At 37.8% G+C, this 21,221-nt stretch overlaps 1 protein-coding gene across 11 annotated transcripts in view; it reads right to left on the reverse strand.

Annotated features, from left to right (window-relative positions):
* ADGRL2 (adhesion G protein-coupled receptor L2) overlaps positions 1 to 21,221 on the reverse strand; it is a 386,461-nt gene that overhangs the window by 107,841 nt on the left and 257,399 nt on the right. For all 11 annotated transcript variants that reach the window (XM_026116423.2, XM_064516013.1, XM_064516012.1 and 8 more), the window contains one exon: positions 16,372 to 16,544. In XM_026116423.2, coding sequence (XP_025972208.1) covers positions 16,372 to 16,444 — 73 coding nt within the window. In that variant the 5' untranslated portion in view covers positions 16,445 to 16,544. The remainder of the gene's footprint in view (positions 1 to 16,371; positions 16,545 to 21,221) is intronic.

Genomic DNA, 21,221 nt, shown 5'->3' on the forward strand with positions numbered 1-21,221 from the left:
AATCATAAGAAGACACTTGTGAATAATGATAACTACACTTAGAATTAGAAATGGAACTGAATTGCACACTAATGTGTTTAAATATTTTTTGGCTATTGACATGTCTTTAAAATAACAGAGAAAATTAAACATTGACAACAGGAAATATCATTATGATGAAAACAATAATGGAATAATTTCTTTCTACAGCTCAACCTCTATCTCTCTCTGTATCTATATATAGTCTTCAAAAATAGTGTGTGAATACAATCTTAATGTTAAAAAGCTGGTCCAAAAGACACATACATTCTGTAAAAAAGCTGCAAAATAAACAAATCTATCCTGCAAATAATCATTATATTGTAGTTATACAACATTGTTCATGCAATACTGTACTAAGTTTACAGTACTACCTGTAAATTTGAATTAAAGGATATAGAAATTGCATTTGCTTTAGAAGATACATTTTGAAAATTTATTTGAACAACTTTTTCACCATTTTTAAGGATTACCTTTCAGTATAATATTATCATAAATTTAACTCTTAAAATCACTTAAGTTTTTTCCCAGGGAAAATATTTCATAAGGAAATTTTCCATTTGCTTCTTTTAAAGGTACATTTTTCTACTGCAAGTTTGGAAAAGGGAGTGAAAACCAGGGTTTTGTGAAAGTCTCTAGTTTCCTCAGAATTCAGTTTGGTTCTGCATGATCAATCCCTGTTGAGCTCATAAATCTTACAGTAAAACTTATGAAACAGCTACAACAAATATCAGAAAGGCAAGAATTGGCTGATCTCACTTTTCGCTCAGGCTATTAGAGGATGAAAAGATCAGTTTCCCAGATGTCTATTCATGCCTGGACTGGGGAGCCTATTATAATGAAAATCAGAGTTAAAAGGTCTGGAGCCTTACTTGGCCTGAAGGTATTCTCTGAAAATCCTGTTTTTCCTGGTCTAGGAGTCACCTGAAGAAGTGACCCCTTCAACAAGGTAAATGAGTTCTTCAGAGGCCTCAAATAAATTCCTGGCTGTGAGATGCTGTATCGCCTTTGCTGTTTACCCATTTCCCTCGGTTTAACCAACTTCAAGCAGAAGTAAGAGCTAAAAAATGCTACTGTCTTGCACAACTACATTTTAGGCACCTATCATGCAGATAAAATGCTGGATGGCATCTATACACTTTTGATAACCTCTATGAACCTAAAGCATGTAAATAGGATGAAGCTCTTGCCTGTGTCTCTAAGTACTCTTAAAAAATCTGCCTCCTGGGACAGAAAACTGAAGATTTCACAGAAACTAGGCCATCAAAGGCAGATTAAGAAAACAGTTCCAAAATTAATTTAATCAAGCACCAAACTGTGTGGGGAAAGGGGCAGATCCTCCCCACTGATGCCCTGCTGGGCGGCAGCCGTGGGGCGAGGGCAGGAGCAGCACCCCCCGCTCTGGCTGGTGCCCACGGATGCTGCATCAAGTTGACTGAGGAACCTGGACACTCAGCATTACGTCCCCAAAACCTGTGGAGCAAATTGACTGGTGCTGCTGTCATGTTCCGAACAAACTCCTACCTCCAAGAACTAGCCAGGCGATTTTTACGTCCAAGATCAGATGAAGGTTTAAATTAGAGTGACCTGACTGAAAAAGTTCTTCAGAAAGTTAATTGTTCTCAGAGCTTGCTAAGCTGCTACCTACAAGCTCAGAGACAGCAAACAATACAGATTAAGCACATGGAGAAAGTTCAAATTAATTTGGGGGAGCTTGATCCAATTATCATGAACATTTATTTTACTTTAGGTTGGCACTACCAGAAACATATATCGCCAATAGTTTAGCTACACAAACTAACCTATTCCATTAAATCTAGATCTAACCCATTAGATCAAAACCTATACATTGATTTTTAAGGCAGTCTAATTTGTACTGGTATTACTCAAGACTCAATCCCCTTAAGACTACAGATCCAGTTTTCCCACTTCTCGGATACAGAAAGGGGACTATTTTGTTTTCTTACTATCCTTTTGGTAGCTGCTGAGGTTTTAGTCATAACTGTTCACTTAAGAATATGTATTTTATGCAACAGATACCAGAGGAAATGACTTTACAGAAAGTGAATACGTTCATTTTTAAAATAGTTTCCTTTAGCATCCTTGGTTTGAGAAGAAAAGACCTCTGAATCCTCATCAGGGTTCCAGCATTTGCTCCTTCTATAATTTAGGGCAAGTAACCTGACCTTTCGGCCCATGATTTATTCACCTATAAAATCAAAAAATGTTAACACAACAGCACTAGAAGTTAACTGTTCGCAAAGTGTTCTCAAGACATAAGTGCTTTGGAGAGTTATGCTGTGCTTTACTTTATTGCATGCCTTTCCTAAGCCTTCGTGCTAGTAACATTTTTTTCTTTTTAATTTTTCTAAGATATTTACACTTATTCCCTAATGAGGAAATTTACTTACAACCAGTTTGCTTATACAAGACCAGGCTTTTGCAGGCATTTCTCCTTCAAGGGAGAATTCTCACCAAGTGCTCTATTTTCTAAAGGTTTTTAAAGCACCTAATTCTCGCTGACTGAAATGGAATTTAGGCACCCAGCACATTCGGAAAACTACTCATAGTGTCAGCCTTGCATCGCCTACTGTCTAGAGTTACTAATTAGCTTGACAAATTTTACTCCTGTTCAAAGTGGTAAGGAATGGCAATTTCTTCTAGTTGTTGAAACACATCTTGTTTTCTCTCAATAAAATTCCAAAATATAAAGGTTACCGAAGAAATGAAAGAGAGGAAGACAGATATGGGTGAGTTTTCATAGAACCATATGAGAATTAACCTCAGAAACAGGCTTGAGGACTGAAACTCATGTTTTTCAAATATATTTAAGATCAATTTAAGATCAATTTATTTTTAAAATATATATATTATCGTAAGCATGTTATAGACATAGTAGTCTGAACTAAACACTAGCACATCAAGAAATGTTTAAAGTCTTTTCCAGCCTAGTTAAAAAAATCCTATTAATTTGCTGGATTCTGTAATTATTAACTACATGTTAAAATATTCACTAACTCTTCCCAACCTGCTTTAAAACGTGCATCATTAGTGCACATTTTTTCATCAAGATTCCAAATTCTGGTCTGAGTTTACCACTTCAAAGGAAAGGTACTGTCGTATCAGTTTTGTTCTGTTCTGTTCTTTTCTTTCCTAATGAGTTGCTATATGCTCCTGAATGCCAGGAGGTACTCATTTGCAAACTGGAGGCTAGAAAGAAAGGAACCATGGAGGTGCACCTACTAATATTTTTCTTGGGTCAGTATGTCATTGAAATGCTGAAGTGAACGTCACAAATTTTAGACTATATAAAATGCCTGAGAAAGAAAACTCACTCTTATGAGAAATGCAGAAAAATGCATGGAGAAATCAGAGAAACAGATGTCACAGTTACTCACAGTAAGGGCCATATCTATTCTGTAAATGGAATTAAAGAAATCTAAATGGTCAATTTGGTGACATCAATATTTCTGAAGTTTCTTTAGATGCATTTTAATAAATAACAGGCACAGAGAGACATAATTTAGCTGTCTGGATTACTGGATTATGAATTAAAAGGCTCCTTTTAATGTTCCATACTCAAAGCACAGCTTGATAGTCGTATTAAGCGTAAGACTGTAATACGAATTCTTAAAGAATGAAAAAAAATTATCAATTCTCCTAGTGATTAAGTCTAGTCCAAAGAGCGTGTAAGGCAAATGTTTCAGAAAGCCTGCCTTTTTGTATAAATGGCAGATCAAAGTGGCATTACTAAAATTATGTAATACTGCTAAACTGGCTCCTGGCAAAAGAGTACTGTAAGGCAATTCAGAAAGTACCCCTTCCTCAAACCACCCCACACAGTATTTATTGTAACTTGGAGTTCCTTGCAAAACTCTTGCTGGTACTTTCCTTCCTCCTGAAATCACAAGTCAGGACAATTACACCCGTTACAAAAAAACCCAAATAACTAACACACACACACACACACACACACACACACACACACTTTGCACTGAGGCTTTACTTTAAACAGCAGACTTCTTTTCACACTGACAAATTTTATAAAGATAGAAAACTTGTCAGTTTTTCACTGAAGACAAAAAACAAAAACAAAAAAAAAAAACACACAGATAAATGGAGATTTCTTATGTGTTCTGCACACTGTCCTGTCACCACAAGACCACCCGCAATCCTGCACTGCCCAGACAGGTGTTCAAAAACACCTGGGTAAGCCGTTTGCCCAAGGACTATGTACTGGAGATAAGAGATAATTAGCAAATGAAACTACTCCTAGCATTCCTCCTCCAACATTAAGTACAGAGCTACAGCACCAAGCTGGCACCTGGTAAAGGGAAACACTAGACGTGATCATTTCAATTTACACATTCAGCACAACAGCCCATATGCTTGTCAATGTGAAAGTGTCAGGGATAGCAGAGATACCCTGAGAAGATGCTCTGCTGAAATGCTGACACGAAGGTTTTATGTATGAAGCAGACCCTCTCCTCTGGACCATCTGTAACTTCCTCCGTTTGTCATGGGGCACGTGCTAGCCATAAAAATTTTTCGTTAAAAAAAACCTGAGCCTGATGTTAAAGAGAAAATTGTAAGCCTTTGAATATCCATAAACAGAGAATATATACCCAACTATCATTTATGTGAACATACTATTTGCTCAGCAAGAAGAAAAATCTGCTGAGCAGAAGTTTGCTGCAATTGGATATAACAAAATTTATAACTGTACCGTAAAATTAAAGAAAAGTATCTGGCACTCTGATTTTTATGACTATATAAAGTTAACCAAAATGCTGCAGAACATGAATGTATCTTTGACTCTGTGGTATATTTTTCCATGCCAAAGCTCTGTGCACATCCTAAACTTATGGGTGTTTTTCCAATGATTTTACAATGATTTCATAATGAGAAAAACCTTAAGTATAACAAAAGTAGGAAGTCTGTGAGTCAAATGATGGGTTTGCTGAATTAGGGAGGACCAATTAAGGATAAGGAAGACAATGCAGAGAAGATAAGTATTTCCTCTGCACAGCTGATGTTTGGGAGATGACGAGTAATTTAAAGGATCAGAAAAAGATGATAGAGAGCATAGAGGGAGAGAAACAGGATGACAAAGTTTACAAGGCAATGGGGTTATTCACTATACTCAGTAATGATCTGGAAATGAGTTGAGAAGAGAGCGATGGATAAGTCTGCTGACATAGAAGTGCATTTAGAAAGTCAAGCCTATGAAAGACAAAAAGAGTTTTACTGTCACAGTAATGCATTCAAAAACCTAGAGATATAACTTAGGATATAAAAAAGTATTTAACTGAGCAAGGAGGCTAGAAGAACCTAGATACAATGAGGCAATTTCCAGCTCCTTGAAAAGTGCACACCATCTTAAAATTGTTGTCTGGAAATTCAAACCGGGACTAGATTATGATGAAGAATGACACATTTTGGTCACGAAAATAACGGGCACATCTGGCAACGTTTTCCCAACTCCCAGAGAAGTCACAGATCTCACTGAGAACAGGAGAGATCAGGACCCAACACCACCAAAGACCATCGGCTGAAAATACCGTGGATCAGCCATACCCTATACAGGCAGCAGGAGCGCAGCTCTGCGCCACCCGCGAGCCCGGGTGACGTTGGCCAGCAAGGGCGGGTGGGCGCTGCCTTCCGTACCGCTGCGATGAGGGGCATCCGCCGCCCGCCCTGGAGAGCCTGCGAAGGCGCGCGCTGCCTATTGCAAACACCTCAACATAATTAAATCATCATACTTTCACTTTGGAAAAAGCGAACACCTGACACAGAGATGCTGTGCACATCTCCACACGCTCCAGAGACTTTCCTAACGTGTCAGCAGTGCTAATTGAAAGTCTGTAGTGTTAATACGTTAACATCAGACATATGAGCAAAATATATATTTTCTGCAGAAAACTGAAATTTGGGGAGATGCATGTGGATCTGTTATTGTGTTAAATCTTTTTACAAAAAGTATTTATTTGGGATCCAGTTTAGATATTACTGTTACACCAACAAGATACGTCCTGACCATATGCTTCATATGCCTTTTTTTCTTTTAAGCAGCATCAAACCCTTATTTTGACCTCATTAGAGCTACTCAAGTTTCTACCTTCCAGCCACAACAACAGACACAGAAAGCAACTGCAGGGCTTCTCTAAAAGCCTCTGAGTACAAGGTCTAGGTATATTCACGTGGCCTGGGCAAATCCAACTGCTCTAAAGACAGACTTATCAGTTTAGGTTGCAGAAACGCTACTGTGCTGTCTGTTCTCCTGAGTCAGCAGGATAACCATTCTTGTAACCTTCAATGCTCTGGCTGTTGATGCCAAAAACAGGAGTGTGAAAAGCCCAGAGAAAAACAAAAATAAGCATTCAAAGCCCAGGGATCTTAGGCTGTCATCATCCAAAGCAGGCACCTAACTATGCCACAGATCTAATTTAGGAGGCATGACTTTATTTACAAATATTTAGAGAATAAAATTTCAGCTGAACATATACAGAAGCATTGTTAAGGAAGTTTTCCTACTTTTAAATACCTTATTTTCAGTTTAAACTATGCAGGTAATTTCTTCAAAAATTAATTCCCAATGAAGAGTATATATCTGTGTGGTAATACAGCTGGAAATTGATTCTAGAGTCTCTTCTTTCCAATACCTCCTTTATCTCCAATTCCCCCAGGTTATCTAAAGATGTGGCATAATTGAGGATTATTTTCACGGAACAGCAATTTTAAACATATCTGAGACGAGAGTTATGAATTTAAAAATACCTTCATGTCTAAAACATGAATATCATGCAATAAACATCATGCATGCATTTTACTTATTTAAATGGTTAACTGGTCTATAGATAAAATATATATATTATTAACCTTTTCAATTATTAAATTTTAGATAACAAGCTTCTGGGAAAAGTCACCTCATAAAGACCAATCTAATGCAAATTGCCTCTTTATTGATAGATCTGCTGTTAATACTCATGACAATCATTTGCTTGTAAGTGGTTCACTATTGCAATTGAAATAATAAAAAATACATTATCAAGATATAAACATGTTGCATAAAATTTCTTCGCTGATATGGAAAAAACTTCAGTAATGAACTTCCCTCATGTTATTTCTTCATAGTGTCATTGGAAACAATTCATTGGGCCTTATCAGACGAGTTTCAATTTTCTATCATTCCATTTTAACCTGCCTAATCAGTTGAACAAAAGTACTTTATGTAAAATGATTCCTTTAGTTGCCTTAGCTACAAATCCCTGCAGTATTGTATAATTGAAATCTACTCACGTAAGTTAGGAATAATTAGGACCCCAAATTAAGCCAAATGCAAAGTTAATTCAAATAGTCAGCTACTGTCATTTAAGTGGTTACAGAGTTTTATTGTTGCTTAACATCTTTGAATGCTTTTAAATGCACTTTTTTCTTCCATTACTATCAGATCCTTTACTCCAAATGGAAATAGGATCAAAAGCATAAATTTTGGCCAAGTCATGATCAGTTGCACCTTGACCAAAGCCTTTTCTCAGTAAAGTTTTTTCCTTATTACTGTGAGTGTATTTTTGTTGTTTTTTTAAATCAGTCAATTTTAAAAATGGAATTAAAAAGAAGGGAAACAGAGTAGCCTTTGTGGTAAGTAAAGTTAGTATCACTGAATCCATTACAAATGGCATTATCACACTAACAGTAACAAACTTCTAAAAGCAAATACTCAGAAAGTTTCTCTTCATGCTGTAACAAACACTTGTTGCAAATAGAAAGCAACACAGAAATGCTGTTAGAAATGGACACATAAAAAATGCAAGAGCTAGAAAATAATGCATCAAATGGATTAGGTTGCCTGTTATAACTGTAATTGTTGCCAGGAGTGAGTCTAAACTCTGCCAATTTAAGAGAGCAAAATTCAAAATAATTTATATAGCAAATCAATTGTTACATTGTTATATATAACAACTATAACAAAATAATTGTTATATTAATAGATTAAAATGCTAAAGGTCAATAAAAACGCTGTTGGCTAGATGCATTTCTCGGCAGCTCTTCTGTCAGCACTTAAGTTTACACTGCACAGCAAAACACTATATATTATAAATCTTTCAAGACAGTTTACATATGGGTAACTTCCAGAATCTTGTACCCTGAATTTAAAAAAATATATTTGCACACCATGCTTTATGCTTTATAAACATACACACGCACACACATTTGAGTCTTAGAGCATACAGACCAACAATCACGCAAGATATAAAATTATTGATTACTGAGCAGGATTTGAACTTGAAGGCCTAAAACAACAATTTATGCATGATACACTATGCTGATAATTTTTTTTCCAGCTGGTACATTAATACGTAAAATGATGTTTTGTGGACTCTATCCATCTTCATGGATAATAATCAACATTGCAAACCACCCATTTGCCCTCTAGTACTTTCCATGCTTCACTCTTCATGTATACCAGATTCATCTGTTGCAAATTAAATGATGCAAAAGTGTAAGCAGCAAACTGGCCCTTTTTGTTTACTAAAAGCATATTTATATTGAAGCCACTAAAGAGTATAATCAGTTCTAAACGACCACAAAACCACATTTTTCCAATAGACTTACAATGGTGAATGTTAACAACAATGCAGAGTAAACTGTAACTTTATTCTTAAAGTAACATTTTATAATAAAAATATATATATATATATATAAAAGGCAATCTGCAAGCCTAAATTAGAGAAAAGAACTGGGACAGCTCAGTGGGGAGAAAGGGGAGATAATAACATGAAACCCTAGGAAGGAAGGTTAAGTTGCATGCCTGGCCCAGCAGGACCAGCAGCCAGCAGCCAAGCGGACTGAGGCTAGCTAAGAAGATGCTTGGAACAGAAGTGACACGAAATAGGGTGGCAGTCTTTACAAAGGAAACTTTTCTCTTTGTGTTTCCAACTAAAAACACAGCAGACCAGGAGACTCTGGCTGGAGTGTCAACTTCCTATTAGGTTTCTTAAATGAGTTACTGAACTCAAATTAAATAGGGAAATTCCTCAAACCGCACCTTGCATTAATTGAGCTGTCTGCCGGGATAGAACAAAACCACCCAGCTCCCGAGAGAGACATGAAACCCCCGACGAGGGAGAAGACAAAAGCAGGCTCGCCTTCAGTCATCAAGATCTGCCACAAAACTCCGCTGGTGCTGAAACCAACACCCCAAGTTACGTGGTCTCTCTGGGCTTCTCACATGTGTGTGTTGCTCTGGCAACGGATGACAAAAATTCAATTTGCTTCCCAACCAGTCTCCCACACACACATTTTTTTCACTGAGAAAACATCGGTGATTATTATACCAGTATAAATCAAGATAAGAAAAAGCAGGAAATATTCCCCACCGCCTGAACTGGTCCACACTCGCAGGAAACGAAGAGGGACCCTCCCCTACCACCGTGCACACACTTAGACACGTTTAACCGGTCGTCTCAATGTCACCAGGACATGGATGAATTCATCTCCGTAGCTGAGAGAAGGATCCACCACCTGCGCTAACATTTATACCACTCTATTTCTTCAGGCTGCAAAAGGGAGCCAGGAGGTAGAGCTCAGAGACGCAAAGCACTTCAGCACGAAGATGGGGTTTGGGCAGGTAGTGGAGCAGTTCCCAACTCCTTCGGGAAGGGCAGGGATTTGGGACACCGTGAAGCAAAAGGATTTCTTCAGCTCCTATCTATTGGGAAGAGCTACACTACTCAATTCATCACAAACTACTTCTTGGGTTTAAAGTGTGACCTGTTCATAGAACCACATATATAAGGTTTATCTTGCGTTAAATATGTAAAAAATTTATTGCTAAAAAAAAGTTGCTCTATGAATGAATTTTATTAACTTAGAAGCAATTAAAATAAAAACCTGCAGTTTGCTTTTACCAACATAGCAAGTGCTGTATAAGATTTAAAGCATAACAAAACTATTCAAGAAACTTTACTATATGTGTGTATGCTTTTTTCTCCCTACTCCTTCTCTTCCTTTCTTTCGTATATTCGGACAGCATATAATACAATATAGTGCTGCTCCAAAAGCATATTATCAAAGTACTAAGTCACATAATAATAACAATAAATCACAGAAGGAGCAACAATAAATATCTGTCCAACAAACTAGCCTTAATGAGTAAATATGATGCTAATTAACCACTGTAAAAGGCCAATTTTTAAGCATCTCTTCCATGAAGGTTGTTTTATAGGTATGTACAACTGCATAACAGCATGGTGCAGCTACTAGACTATCAAGTATATTTATGAAGATAGTGCGGATGGGTAACAAGCCAGGAAGTCCTCATTGTGCAAGGTTTACTTTCTTGTTCCTTGTGCACAACCTGGAACTCAATCATATGGAAGTGGGTACATATGTGAAACTTGCATTTTGCACAAGAATACATTTATCCTAAATAGACTTGCTGCTATTAAGACATCTATGCTTTAAGACACATAAATAGCATAAAATATATTACTGTTCTGTACGTGTTACTCACATAGATACACCATGAACATCAATGGATCTACTTGCAAGTATAAAATCCATTATATGCTTGCAGAACTTGGCAAAGCATATTAAATCTGAAATTATTATACTTTATTACAATTTTATAATCTGATCATTAATGACAACAAATATAATAAGAAATCCACTGCTGAGGCATCCACTGATATCAGCTGCTTCAGGCACTTGTACTTCCAATTTTACGAAGACCTGGAAGTACTACATAACAAATTTAATGTTGTGAAAACTATATAAAATACCTTATTACTAAGAAAAACAGTATGCTTCTACTAGACAGAAAACAGAAATCAAAATAATTAAAATAAGCTTAACAGAAATAAATAATATAATTTCTATATTTAGTAATAGAGCACTAATGAAGTCTATTAGCTTTTTAAAGGACATCTGTGGCCAAATTCTGCCATGTCTTCCTGGAAAGGTACCTTATAGTAATAAACTAATCTAAAATATATTCAGATTTGTATTTAATAAAAGAAAAGAAAAGAAAAGCCCCTTAGGCTACTGTATCAGTCCAGCTTAGTTTGAAGTTAAGTCAATTCAATCCCATTGCAGCAGTCAGCTCTGTGGCTTGCCCACTGACATTGAACAGGGCTGTCGCAGAGAAGGATGGGAAACGGAAGTAATCGCTTAGAGGGCTCTGAAAATATAACATCTGCCCTCCGCAGCAGCACACGGCTTTTCTACCGTGCTTACACTTTATAGGGTGCTTTTCTTCTTCTGAGTACAGAGCTTCAGAGGATGCAAACCCTCCCCTTCACAAAGAACATTTTTAAGCAAATGAAGAAGACAATGGCATATCAAAATTGTAACGCTATTATTCACCTCTGAGCAATTACATATTTATACCTTTTTTGAGCATATTTACATATTTATACTTGCTCAAATTGTAAGACACTTACACTAAACTTTCTTAGAAAATTCTCACAGCAATTTTGTACAGTATTTTAAATGGCTCTTCACATGTCTGGATAATAAGACTCCTCCTTCCCCTTGCTGTTTTCTCCTACATTTTAAAATAGCAATTTCTTTTTATTTTCAGAAAATATAATCTTATAGCACAGAATCCTGCACTGAACAGATCTTACTGCTCAGTGAATACACGAAAGGATACTCACTACCAGCATTTTAAAAAAATCTGGCTTTCCAGACAGTCTGTCACACTCTATTATCTGGAAACGCACTTGAAAAGTTTAACAGATATTTTTCCCTAAGAAGAAATTTGATGTCATTGTTTAGATCAGTCATTGTTTAGGTCAACTTCCTTTTCAAAAGATACGTTGGGCCTACAGCTCCCTCAGAAAAGGCAATAGAGGTGTCCCAGATAAATACACGCCAGCATATTCCAGTGAAAAACTGCATAACATTCCAGTAGAAACCCAATTTCTTTCACATAGGTATTTTCATCTACGTAATCTGAGTTAACCATTTAAGAAAAGCATTTGGTAAAGGAATCGTAAAATATATTAAAAATGTGTTATAGAAATGATGGTAAAATTAGAATGACCGTGCCAAAAGCAGGTAGCGCCTGGCTCACTTTATCGTACTGATTATGCTCGCGGACAGTGTGTGACCTCCGTTAAACCAAGAAGTTGCCTACCAACTGCGGCATCTCATACGGCTTTCACTGTGATAAATTCCCCAGCTAGAAATTAAATTAGCATTCCGATTTGCTCTTGCATGACTCTGTAATGGGCTTCACCCCTTGCAGAACTTAAATCCGCTAATTAACAGAAGCTGATTTCTTCTCAAGTCCAACAGACGAGATTTTTTGCATTTTTATGCTGGGCAAAGTCCTACTAATGCCTCCTTGTAAGTGTGTATGAAAACTGACTTGCTTTGATAGCTTGTTGACTGCCTTTGACGTGCACCTAGACGCTTGAGCTCTGAGTGGCTTTATAGGAGTCTAAAGGTTTGAATACACTAGAAATACTGAATACTTCTGTAGTGGCCTGATGTGTATGTTACCTGTATTTAGGAAATATTTCCTTCAGCAAATGCACTACCTTTGGATCTACAACTGTTTCCAATGTAACACTCAACTCCTCCCCTAGCGTCGAAGTGGAACTTATACTTCACAGGGTAGTGTTAATTAAAATACAGATTCAGAGGCAAAGATGGGCTGGATTTTTTTTTAAATGACATTAATGAAGTTCAGAAAAACACAATTAAACATATAACAACAGCAAGATGCTTCTTTCTATGGACAAAGCATAGATAATGATTCATAATAAAATAAATTAAAATTATATTAAACCTTGATTAAAATAAAATGTAAGCAAAGAATACATTTTCAGGGCTTCTGAAGCACTTGCGCTTCTCAAGAACACAAGAGAATAAAAACGAAATCCATCTAAAGCTAGAAGAAAAAGTGGACTTTGTATGGAAGATACAGAATATCAAAATATCAAAATTCGTACACTTGTACAGAACGATCTTAATCAGAATGTTTAGCCCAGATTTTTTTTCATATGCATATGAGTGTATCTGTCTTAACTTGTTTAAAGAGAAAGCAATAGTATGCATAATAAGCTTTTTATTCTGCTTTGCTATGGAAACGAGGCATGTGTGATCCCACTCTCTCACTTTCTCCATTTTCTCAAATAATTTCTAACTTGTTGGATGATTTCACCTAATCAAAGGGGGAGGGTGGAGGGGGGGGGGGAGATAGATGTGGTATCAAAAGCAATTCTTTTCCCATGGTTTTTAGGAAATAGCTAAGAGGAGGGACTCAGCTAGTGCCCCAAACAGGACAATGCGGAGACCCAGGCGGAGGGGCCGTATGAAGCGCGGGGGCAGACGCGACCTCCCCAGCCATCCTGCTCCTCGAGGTACCCTGCTCCCCGAGGTAGTAACTGCAGATAGTAGCAGTGCTTTTTCAAGCCTCTACACAACCATATTGACCTGCTGTCGATCACCATACCAGCCAGATACACTAACTCGGTGCGGTTTTCCTTCCAGTTGCCGGCACGAGTCCTTCCAGGGTCCCTCTGCTAGAGGGAAGAGATTGCTTCAAAAGCAGCTGCACTTGGGCTGCTCCATCCAGAAAGGGAAACTTTTCATAACTGAAGATATGATTCCTATCTGGACAGGTGACACCAGAATAAAATTATAGCCTTCTCAAAACTGTGTCTGCTTGCTAATCCCCTGGTGAGTTAAGCCACTGTGATAGTAATGAAGTTTTTATCTTGGTTAGAAAATGTTTCATTATTTGGACTGATGAACCACTCGTCCCCACCTGTTTTGTTTTCTAACTGCACAGAAACGGCATGTAGCCAGGCTTCATCTTCCCCACCAACTGCAACAACCTGTATATGCACATAAGGCTGCTATAACAAATCCTGAGTTCCAAGTAAGAGAATTAAGGATTTTCTTATTTCTAGCAAAAGTTGGATGCTCTTATTCTAACCTTTGTTCATGTTCGTACTTCCAGGCATGAAGTGCTACTAAGGCACATTACACTTGGCATCTCTTATTAGTGAAGCAGAAGGCAATGCAATCTTGTGAGAAGGTGTAATAATGTGGTATTCATTTTGCTTCTGTGGCTGGAAGCCAACTCTATATTAATATTCATTTCCAGTATACAGAGCCACAATATTTCATTTATTTTAAGAATTTACAATTAATTTGGTATGATTCTGTTATCTGCTCCCAATTTCCTTCCCTCTTTCTTTTAGCTGAAAAAGCTACTCCTGTATAGACTTTAAAAAGTAAATTCACAACTGAAGCATCGAAAGATTGCTACTGGCTACTAAAAGCAAGAAAAATAGGGGCAGAACAAAATGAACTTGAAATATTACAGATGACAATGAAAATTAGCTTTCTGCAAATGGCAAAAATTCAATCTGCAGAAGTTCTCGGCTGACTTCTTCCTTTCCAAACTCAGCAGATAAAACAGTCTTTGCAACTCACTGTTTGCTACAGTAACCAAAACAGAGAAAATCACAGTTTTTCACCTGCTTCACCTGTTTTCAACCCCTGCATACTACTAAACTGCAAGCACTCTGGTGAATCCTTGTAAAATCTACTAGCTATAGAGATTTTAAACAATAACATAGAAAACCCTTTATTATTTCAAAGCTTCAGAAAATCCATAAATGAAAAAGTCCATTTCCTACACCTTTGGTTTAATCTAGTGCAATCACTTTTGCAACAAATCTGTATTTATATATAAGTTATTAACTATGTAAAATGTGTAAGTCCAGTAAATATGCATTTACCTTCCTTACCTACAGAAGAGGCTGAAAAGCATTTCGTCTCCCAGCTGCTGGGACTTACTTTCATATAAAAACAAGATTCTACTCAAAGACTGTAGACATGACACACACCAAGGGAGCCACCACTACAGCATCTAACAAATCAGAAATCACCATTTAACGAAACCGTACAGGATCTGTAGTACTCCTTGGGAAGCTAGTTTTCTAATACTATCTTTGCAAACTGCTTTGAAGAAGGCGGCAGAAGGGGGAAAAACTGTGAAAGCTATTTAAGTGAAACTAGATTTCCCAAAGTTCAGAAACTTTCGAAGAAGACTCCTCGTATGTACGCCCCCACGTATACAAATAAGTAAAGCATTTCAGCAAAGCCTGTTTGTCAGTACAACACAAGACCTGAGTCTTATTCTAGAACAGATGCTTAGAGAATTACACCGTGATTACACCTTACACAATACTTAAACCTGTAAACTTTAGTAAGAAATTTTGCCTTTTGGGGGGGACTACTTTTTTTTTTTTTTTTTTTTTTTTTTTTGTATAGATTTGGGAAAGGAGAAGGGGAGGAGACACAGCATCTTTCCTGAATTATCTCTAAGGATTTAACTTTAAAATCTGAAGAATTTCTACAGTGTAAGGTATGCATCTGCTTTAAAAGATGGTGAGATAACATTATAAATGCGCCAAAGAAGCATATATACCACATACCAATTACTGAATAATGTAAGAAGTCATGGGGGTGCTATTTTATTGCCAAACCAGTCATTTCACCTGAAATCTAGTCAACTAAAATGATTACACCCAGAAATAGCCTCAAGTTCCCTAGAAATATTTGTAATTAAAAATTAATAAACCATGTCCTGATCATTCCTTCATGCTTCTGTCTCATATTATGAACTAGAAGGGCAGCAAGAACAGCTGGGGACACAACTAACTGAATAAAATACTATTTATAGAGAAAAACAGATAAAGAATAGATGATACAAAGTTATTTTAGAAACTTTTCTTCCTTCTTCATCTTTTTAATTTAAGGGGTATTTTAAAAACTGTATTAGATAGGAGTGAATTATTTTTGCTTTTTTATAAAGCAAGAATTTTTTTTGAAGTAGATGCTATTCCTGTACGCACAGAGTTTTATTTACTGAAATGTAACATGTACTGTTCTGATCTTAATGAAGTGTCTGCAGTTCTATTTTCAGCCAGCCAAATGAGAAAGGCAAAACAGGTATTTCGACTGCATTTTTTAGTTATTTTATATCACATTTGACACAGCTATACATTGCTGAAAGTAAGAGAAATAAACAGGAAGAGTCAAAAAATAAGCTACCTATCACTAAAGGGTATCAATATTGTTACTCCAGTTGCCTGAATATTGTACTTCAATTTCAACATACCACATAGTATCAAATATAATTTCTTTTTTATAAAAGAAGAATTAGAAGCTTGTAAATTAAAATCTAGAATGACAGAGATGCTTCTAGTTTGATGCCCTAAAACTTCAAACCATTGAATAGAAATTGTTTTAAATTAATTGTGCAGACCATGCATCTCATCTCTGCAAGTTGAAGTCAAAAAATAGATAAAATAAATGACACCTTACCTTCTGTACACTGCAGGAAGCCGATAGTGAGCAGAAACCAAAAACTTTGCATTCTGCAACCAGAAGACACCATTATTGATCCTTGTAAGAGTTTTCTTTGTATTCCTTAATGAATCCAGTTATAAAAGCCCAGCATCATCGAAACCAGTGGTCTGCATTATTCATCTTCATACCTGGAGAATCAGAGATTTGGAAAAAAAGGGAAAAAACAACGTTCATCAATAGCTGAACACCAATAATTTAAAATACCAAATTTCATTTGACAGGAAGACAGAAAATTTTAATAAAAACTGACAGTCCACCTGTATTATAGCTAGGAATTTGGCAGGTATGTAGGATCCAATCTCTCAGGGTCAGTGACCATTAAACAGAATGCCAAACAATGATACATGTTAAAGTTGAAAGCATAAACGCAATTAAAGTATGGGCACTATGACACATGAAAACATACGAGAATGCTTTTGCTGAATTTAAGAAAATGGATTTGCAGATGACGAAGTTTTAGGTTAGCTTTTCCCACTCCCCAAAGTCTGCATTACAATAAACTTAAATCTAGGTCACTATGCTATGTCTTGGCGGCTGGAAGCAGGCAGAGGCGGAGAAAAGCTCAGCGGCGGAGCTCAGCAGTCGGGGTTCGCGGAGAAGCTGGGCAGGTCGTCCCCCTGCCCTGCTGCCTCCCCTCCACCGCCTGTGGGCTTTCCCCTCCTCTTACCCCTCCATCCCTCTCCTCAGACAAGAAGCAGAAACAGCAACTTTGCCAACCAAATAACCATTCTGTTGAGGAAGCCCTATCCATACAATTCCATAGTTTGGAGTGCTTCTCCACAACAAACCCCTTTTGACGAAAGGAGATAAGTGTAACAAATGATACTCTACTGTCTTTGGCTCCTGACAAGATTTGTCTCTGATTGAGAATGAAATACTAACTCAACTGCTCCTGTAAACTATGTACCAAAGAAAGACTTATTAAAGCTATCATTTGCATTTGAAAAATAAAATTATGGTGATAGAGAGCAGTTATTGTGACAGAAGGCTTGACAGCGGAGCGCTCTCTTCAGCTAATGACTTCATGCTTTCCCCCGACAACCGAGTACCCGCCTGCATCGTCTTCCAGAGCTCCCTGCACGAGCTGGATCATGTTTCAGCTCCGACTACTGGAGTTTGAGAAGTTAGAGAAAAATGAACATCAGGATAAATGAGTTGTAAGAATGCAGATGGCTCTACGTATTGCAGAAGCATGAAGGAACTCTAGAAGAATGGCTGTGAACATAACTGCAGTAATAGATTGAGGGAGCTACGCTCTGTGCCACATCTGCTTGGTCTTCCCAAGATGCATGTAGGGGACTGTATTTTTGCGTGTGGATGAATTTGAGATATTCGAAATTAACATTGTTTTATAAACATATAGCAATAACTATGCTGTGTTTAATGAAAGAATAGACTGGCGAGATCTATATATAGAATCTGTATATAGATCTTGCCAGTTATATTCTATATAGAATGTAACTGGCAAGATCTATGGGTCACTTACGAGTCTTATGAGTACTGCACCATGTTTAGGACCTCAAAAAAATGTATTTATCCTTTTGCCAAAGAGAATTGGAAACAATGAAAAGCACAGAATCACAGGCAAAGAAATTCTACAAAATACAGGGTTTTTTTGAAAAGTAGAAAATGTAACTCCTTTTATATTAATCAGTGTTAATATTAATTAATGATAAGTTTGTTCCCTGAGCACATGGACAACAACAAGACTGACACATACCTTTTTCTTTGAGGAAAGAAAGACTGGAATTAACAAAAAAGACTATAAAATTATCTCTTCGGCGCCAAATGAGGGTAAGATGACTGTGGCAGAATAGAGATTATTAAATACTCAAGCAGGCAGCTTCATCTGGCTCCCCTTTAAGAGGAGAGATGCCACTTCACCGTCAGCATCCTTCTCACAGAATGCAAACTTCCCTGCAATTTCACTTACAGGAAAATGAGAGCGCCCTTACATCTGAGGCCGACTGTTTTTGTTTGTTTATACATTAAAAACAACCTCTTTTTCCAATTTGAAACTGCAGACAGGTGCTCTTCAGTCACGGGCGCTTTTATCCCCATGTATCCCCAAGAGCTCACAACAGCGCGGCAGTGCCCGGGTGCAGGGCACCCAGAGAGGCCCTCCCTGGCACACACCCAGCTACCCAGAGGTGAAGAAAGGATCTGTCCTCAGTTTAGCCAGTGGTACACCAGCTGCTGCAGGGCTACCCAGAAGCACTCACAAAGAGATAGCTGTATTTTATCTCTAGTTCTTTGACAATGGGCTGAGAGTGTTTTGCAACCGAAAAAAAAAGTCTAAAAATCCACAAAGGATGCACTGCATGCAGCAGAAATTACAATTGCTAAGAAGCTCCTGCTGAGTAAAGAAGCAAAAATTGCCACCATGATATTTAAAAAGAAACCCCTAGAGATAGTCCTGCTAAAAGCTTGGAGAGGGCCTGGATTAATTTTTCACCTGTAGCACCCAAAGGAAAATCATAAAACTATTTCACAGACACTACGGACTAATCAGTATAATTTCAGTAAGCGATCAGAATAATCCAAGAGAATAGACGAGGAACAATAATGGCTAAAAATAAAATTAAGCCAGTCTCCTGATTGCTCCCAGTCTGTCCAGAGGATTTGGACTTCCTGAGACTCAGATTTTATGACTGTTTATTTCCAGAACATATTGCTGCATAGCTGCACACCCAGATTTTCAGACATCTCACTTCACCTTCAAGTAGATAGTAACCTACCTGTATCATCCTTAATCTCACTGCTTTCTTGTTTTTTGGGAGAGGGAGGAGCTCTAGAAAAAATAAAAAATATCAAGAGCACCTCTTATGATAGCTAACATCTCTCTAGGAAAAGACTGACAAACTAATAGCAGTCCCCCCCTTAATAAAGTAAGAGTTCCTGACCTTGTGAACTGTCTTATTTTAACTATTCTAATGAGAAAACACAGTTTCTCAAAGAGTATTGATGTTTTTGTGATACCAAACCAGCAGAAACTATTCAACTAGCATAAATACAAAATGTGTTTAGGTCAAATATAAGTACTTTGTGCAATATATTTTCTATATTGCTGTAGTCTACAGACATATAGAATTCAATGCAGTCTGCTGGGGAAAAAAAAAAATCAAAATAACCTAAGCAACCTCTGCTGGATTTTCAGTAACACATACTTTTTTTCTGGCTTTTTAAAAAACAAGTAAGTAATGTTTGGAAATTGATGCAATAGGTTTTGGGTTTGATTCTTTTTCCCCCCCACAGTAAAAACTAACAGCTTTACAGCGAACAATTATTAACGCAACCTCTATACTTGGCAAACTATATGTGGCTCCAAATAAAAGAACACTACAGTTCTAAACCAACTGCTCATTAGCATAACAAAATTAATCCTGAAAACATTATCCAGACCTGGGCTGGAGCCAATGAACACTTTGACTGTAGACATGAAACACTGCCATCATCCGCCTTGTCTTTCTGACCATGCAGCTATCAGAGATTCGGAGATAGTCAGTGCAATCTCACAACAACAACAAAATCCCAAACCAAACAGTAGGACCAGCTAAAGCCATATTAAGTTACTTCTTTGTAAACAGAAAAAGTAGATCATGGCAAGTGGCTACCCTGCACAAATAATTTACTTCCCCTCAGACCTTAACAAACCTTTTCTCCTGATCACCAAGTACTTGGGCTTGTAGGTGGGGCAGAGAGAAACTCCCTGGAGCGAAAAGCTGCTTGAATTTCAGAGTGCAATAAAAGCTGCCCAGAAAACTTCAGTTGTAACTTAAATCCCTGCCTCTGGGCCATACTGCAGTCTCTCACAGAAAAAAACGCCGCTGGAAACCAAGTGGTTCGCCTTGTTAAGTCTCTGTGCATATGCGCTGTTAAAGGAGACTAGATCAGTTAATGGGAACGTTAGTGTTCAAACCTGCACAGTGCAGAGTTACTGGGTGTCTCTTCATGCTGTATTCATGAGCTGTGCTCCAAGCCCCAGATATCTTAGTATCTCTACTTTGCTTCCTCGTTCTCATGTACTTCTGAAACCTCTTACACAAGCTGCAGAGCGCCTGCAGAAGATGTGCCACGGCTGGCCACCTCTTCCCCAACACTGCACCGCAGCGCCCCAGGGATGGAAAAAGCAGCTCCAACCATGCTCCTGGAAAACCTTCCTCTCCAAAGAGAAGGACCTGTGCAGAGCTGCTGCTTCCTAACACCACTGTTTAACCTTCCCAAGATTTTATTTTCAAAAGCCAAAAGAGGGCCTTAAGAGCTTCATGACAACTGAAGCAGCATGCTCAAGAGCTGTCTCTTCCCTCATAGTCCATCTGGCTTTTCAGTCAATTAAAACAGAGCGGAAAGTGCAGTTCTTTTCAGCTAGGCAAAAATGTTTGCCGCTTGCTAAAAGTCTATCAGACTACTGCTGATGTATTTTACAACGTAGCACTTATTTTCCAAATCATCCTACAAACAACAAAAAGCACTTCCAACCCTAGTTATGCTTTAACATCTCTATTACACAAATACAAGTAACGCTAGCTGCACAGACTGGCGCGGTGCAGCACAGCGATGTAAAGAGTATTAGCCGTAATTGCACACCCAGTATGCTCTGACGGAGCTAGCAGAACCGTGGCAATCTTTCTTATAAATCCTACATGACCTGCCTTGCCATACATGCAGCACCCCCACTGCCCTTCATAACCCAGTTTATGAAACTAAGTAACTCTGTAATATATCTGAGACTCTCTGCAGAGGAAAGGAGGGGGAAGAGGCTGCACCGGTGAGCAGATACATATTCATACAATGTAAGCGGGTAC

This window comes from Dromaius novaehollandiae, chromosome 8 (assembly GCF_036370855.1).
Source record: "Dromaius novaehollandiae isolate bDroNov1 chromosome 8, bDroNov1.hap1, whole genome shotgun sequence".
NCBI classification, from domain to species: domain Eukaryota; kingdom Metazoa; phylum Chordata; class Aves; order Casuariiformes; family Dromaiidae; genus Dromaius; species Dromaius novaehollandiae.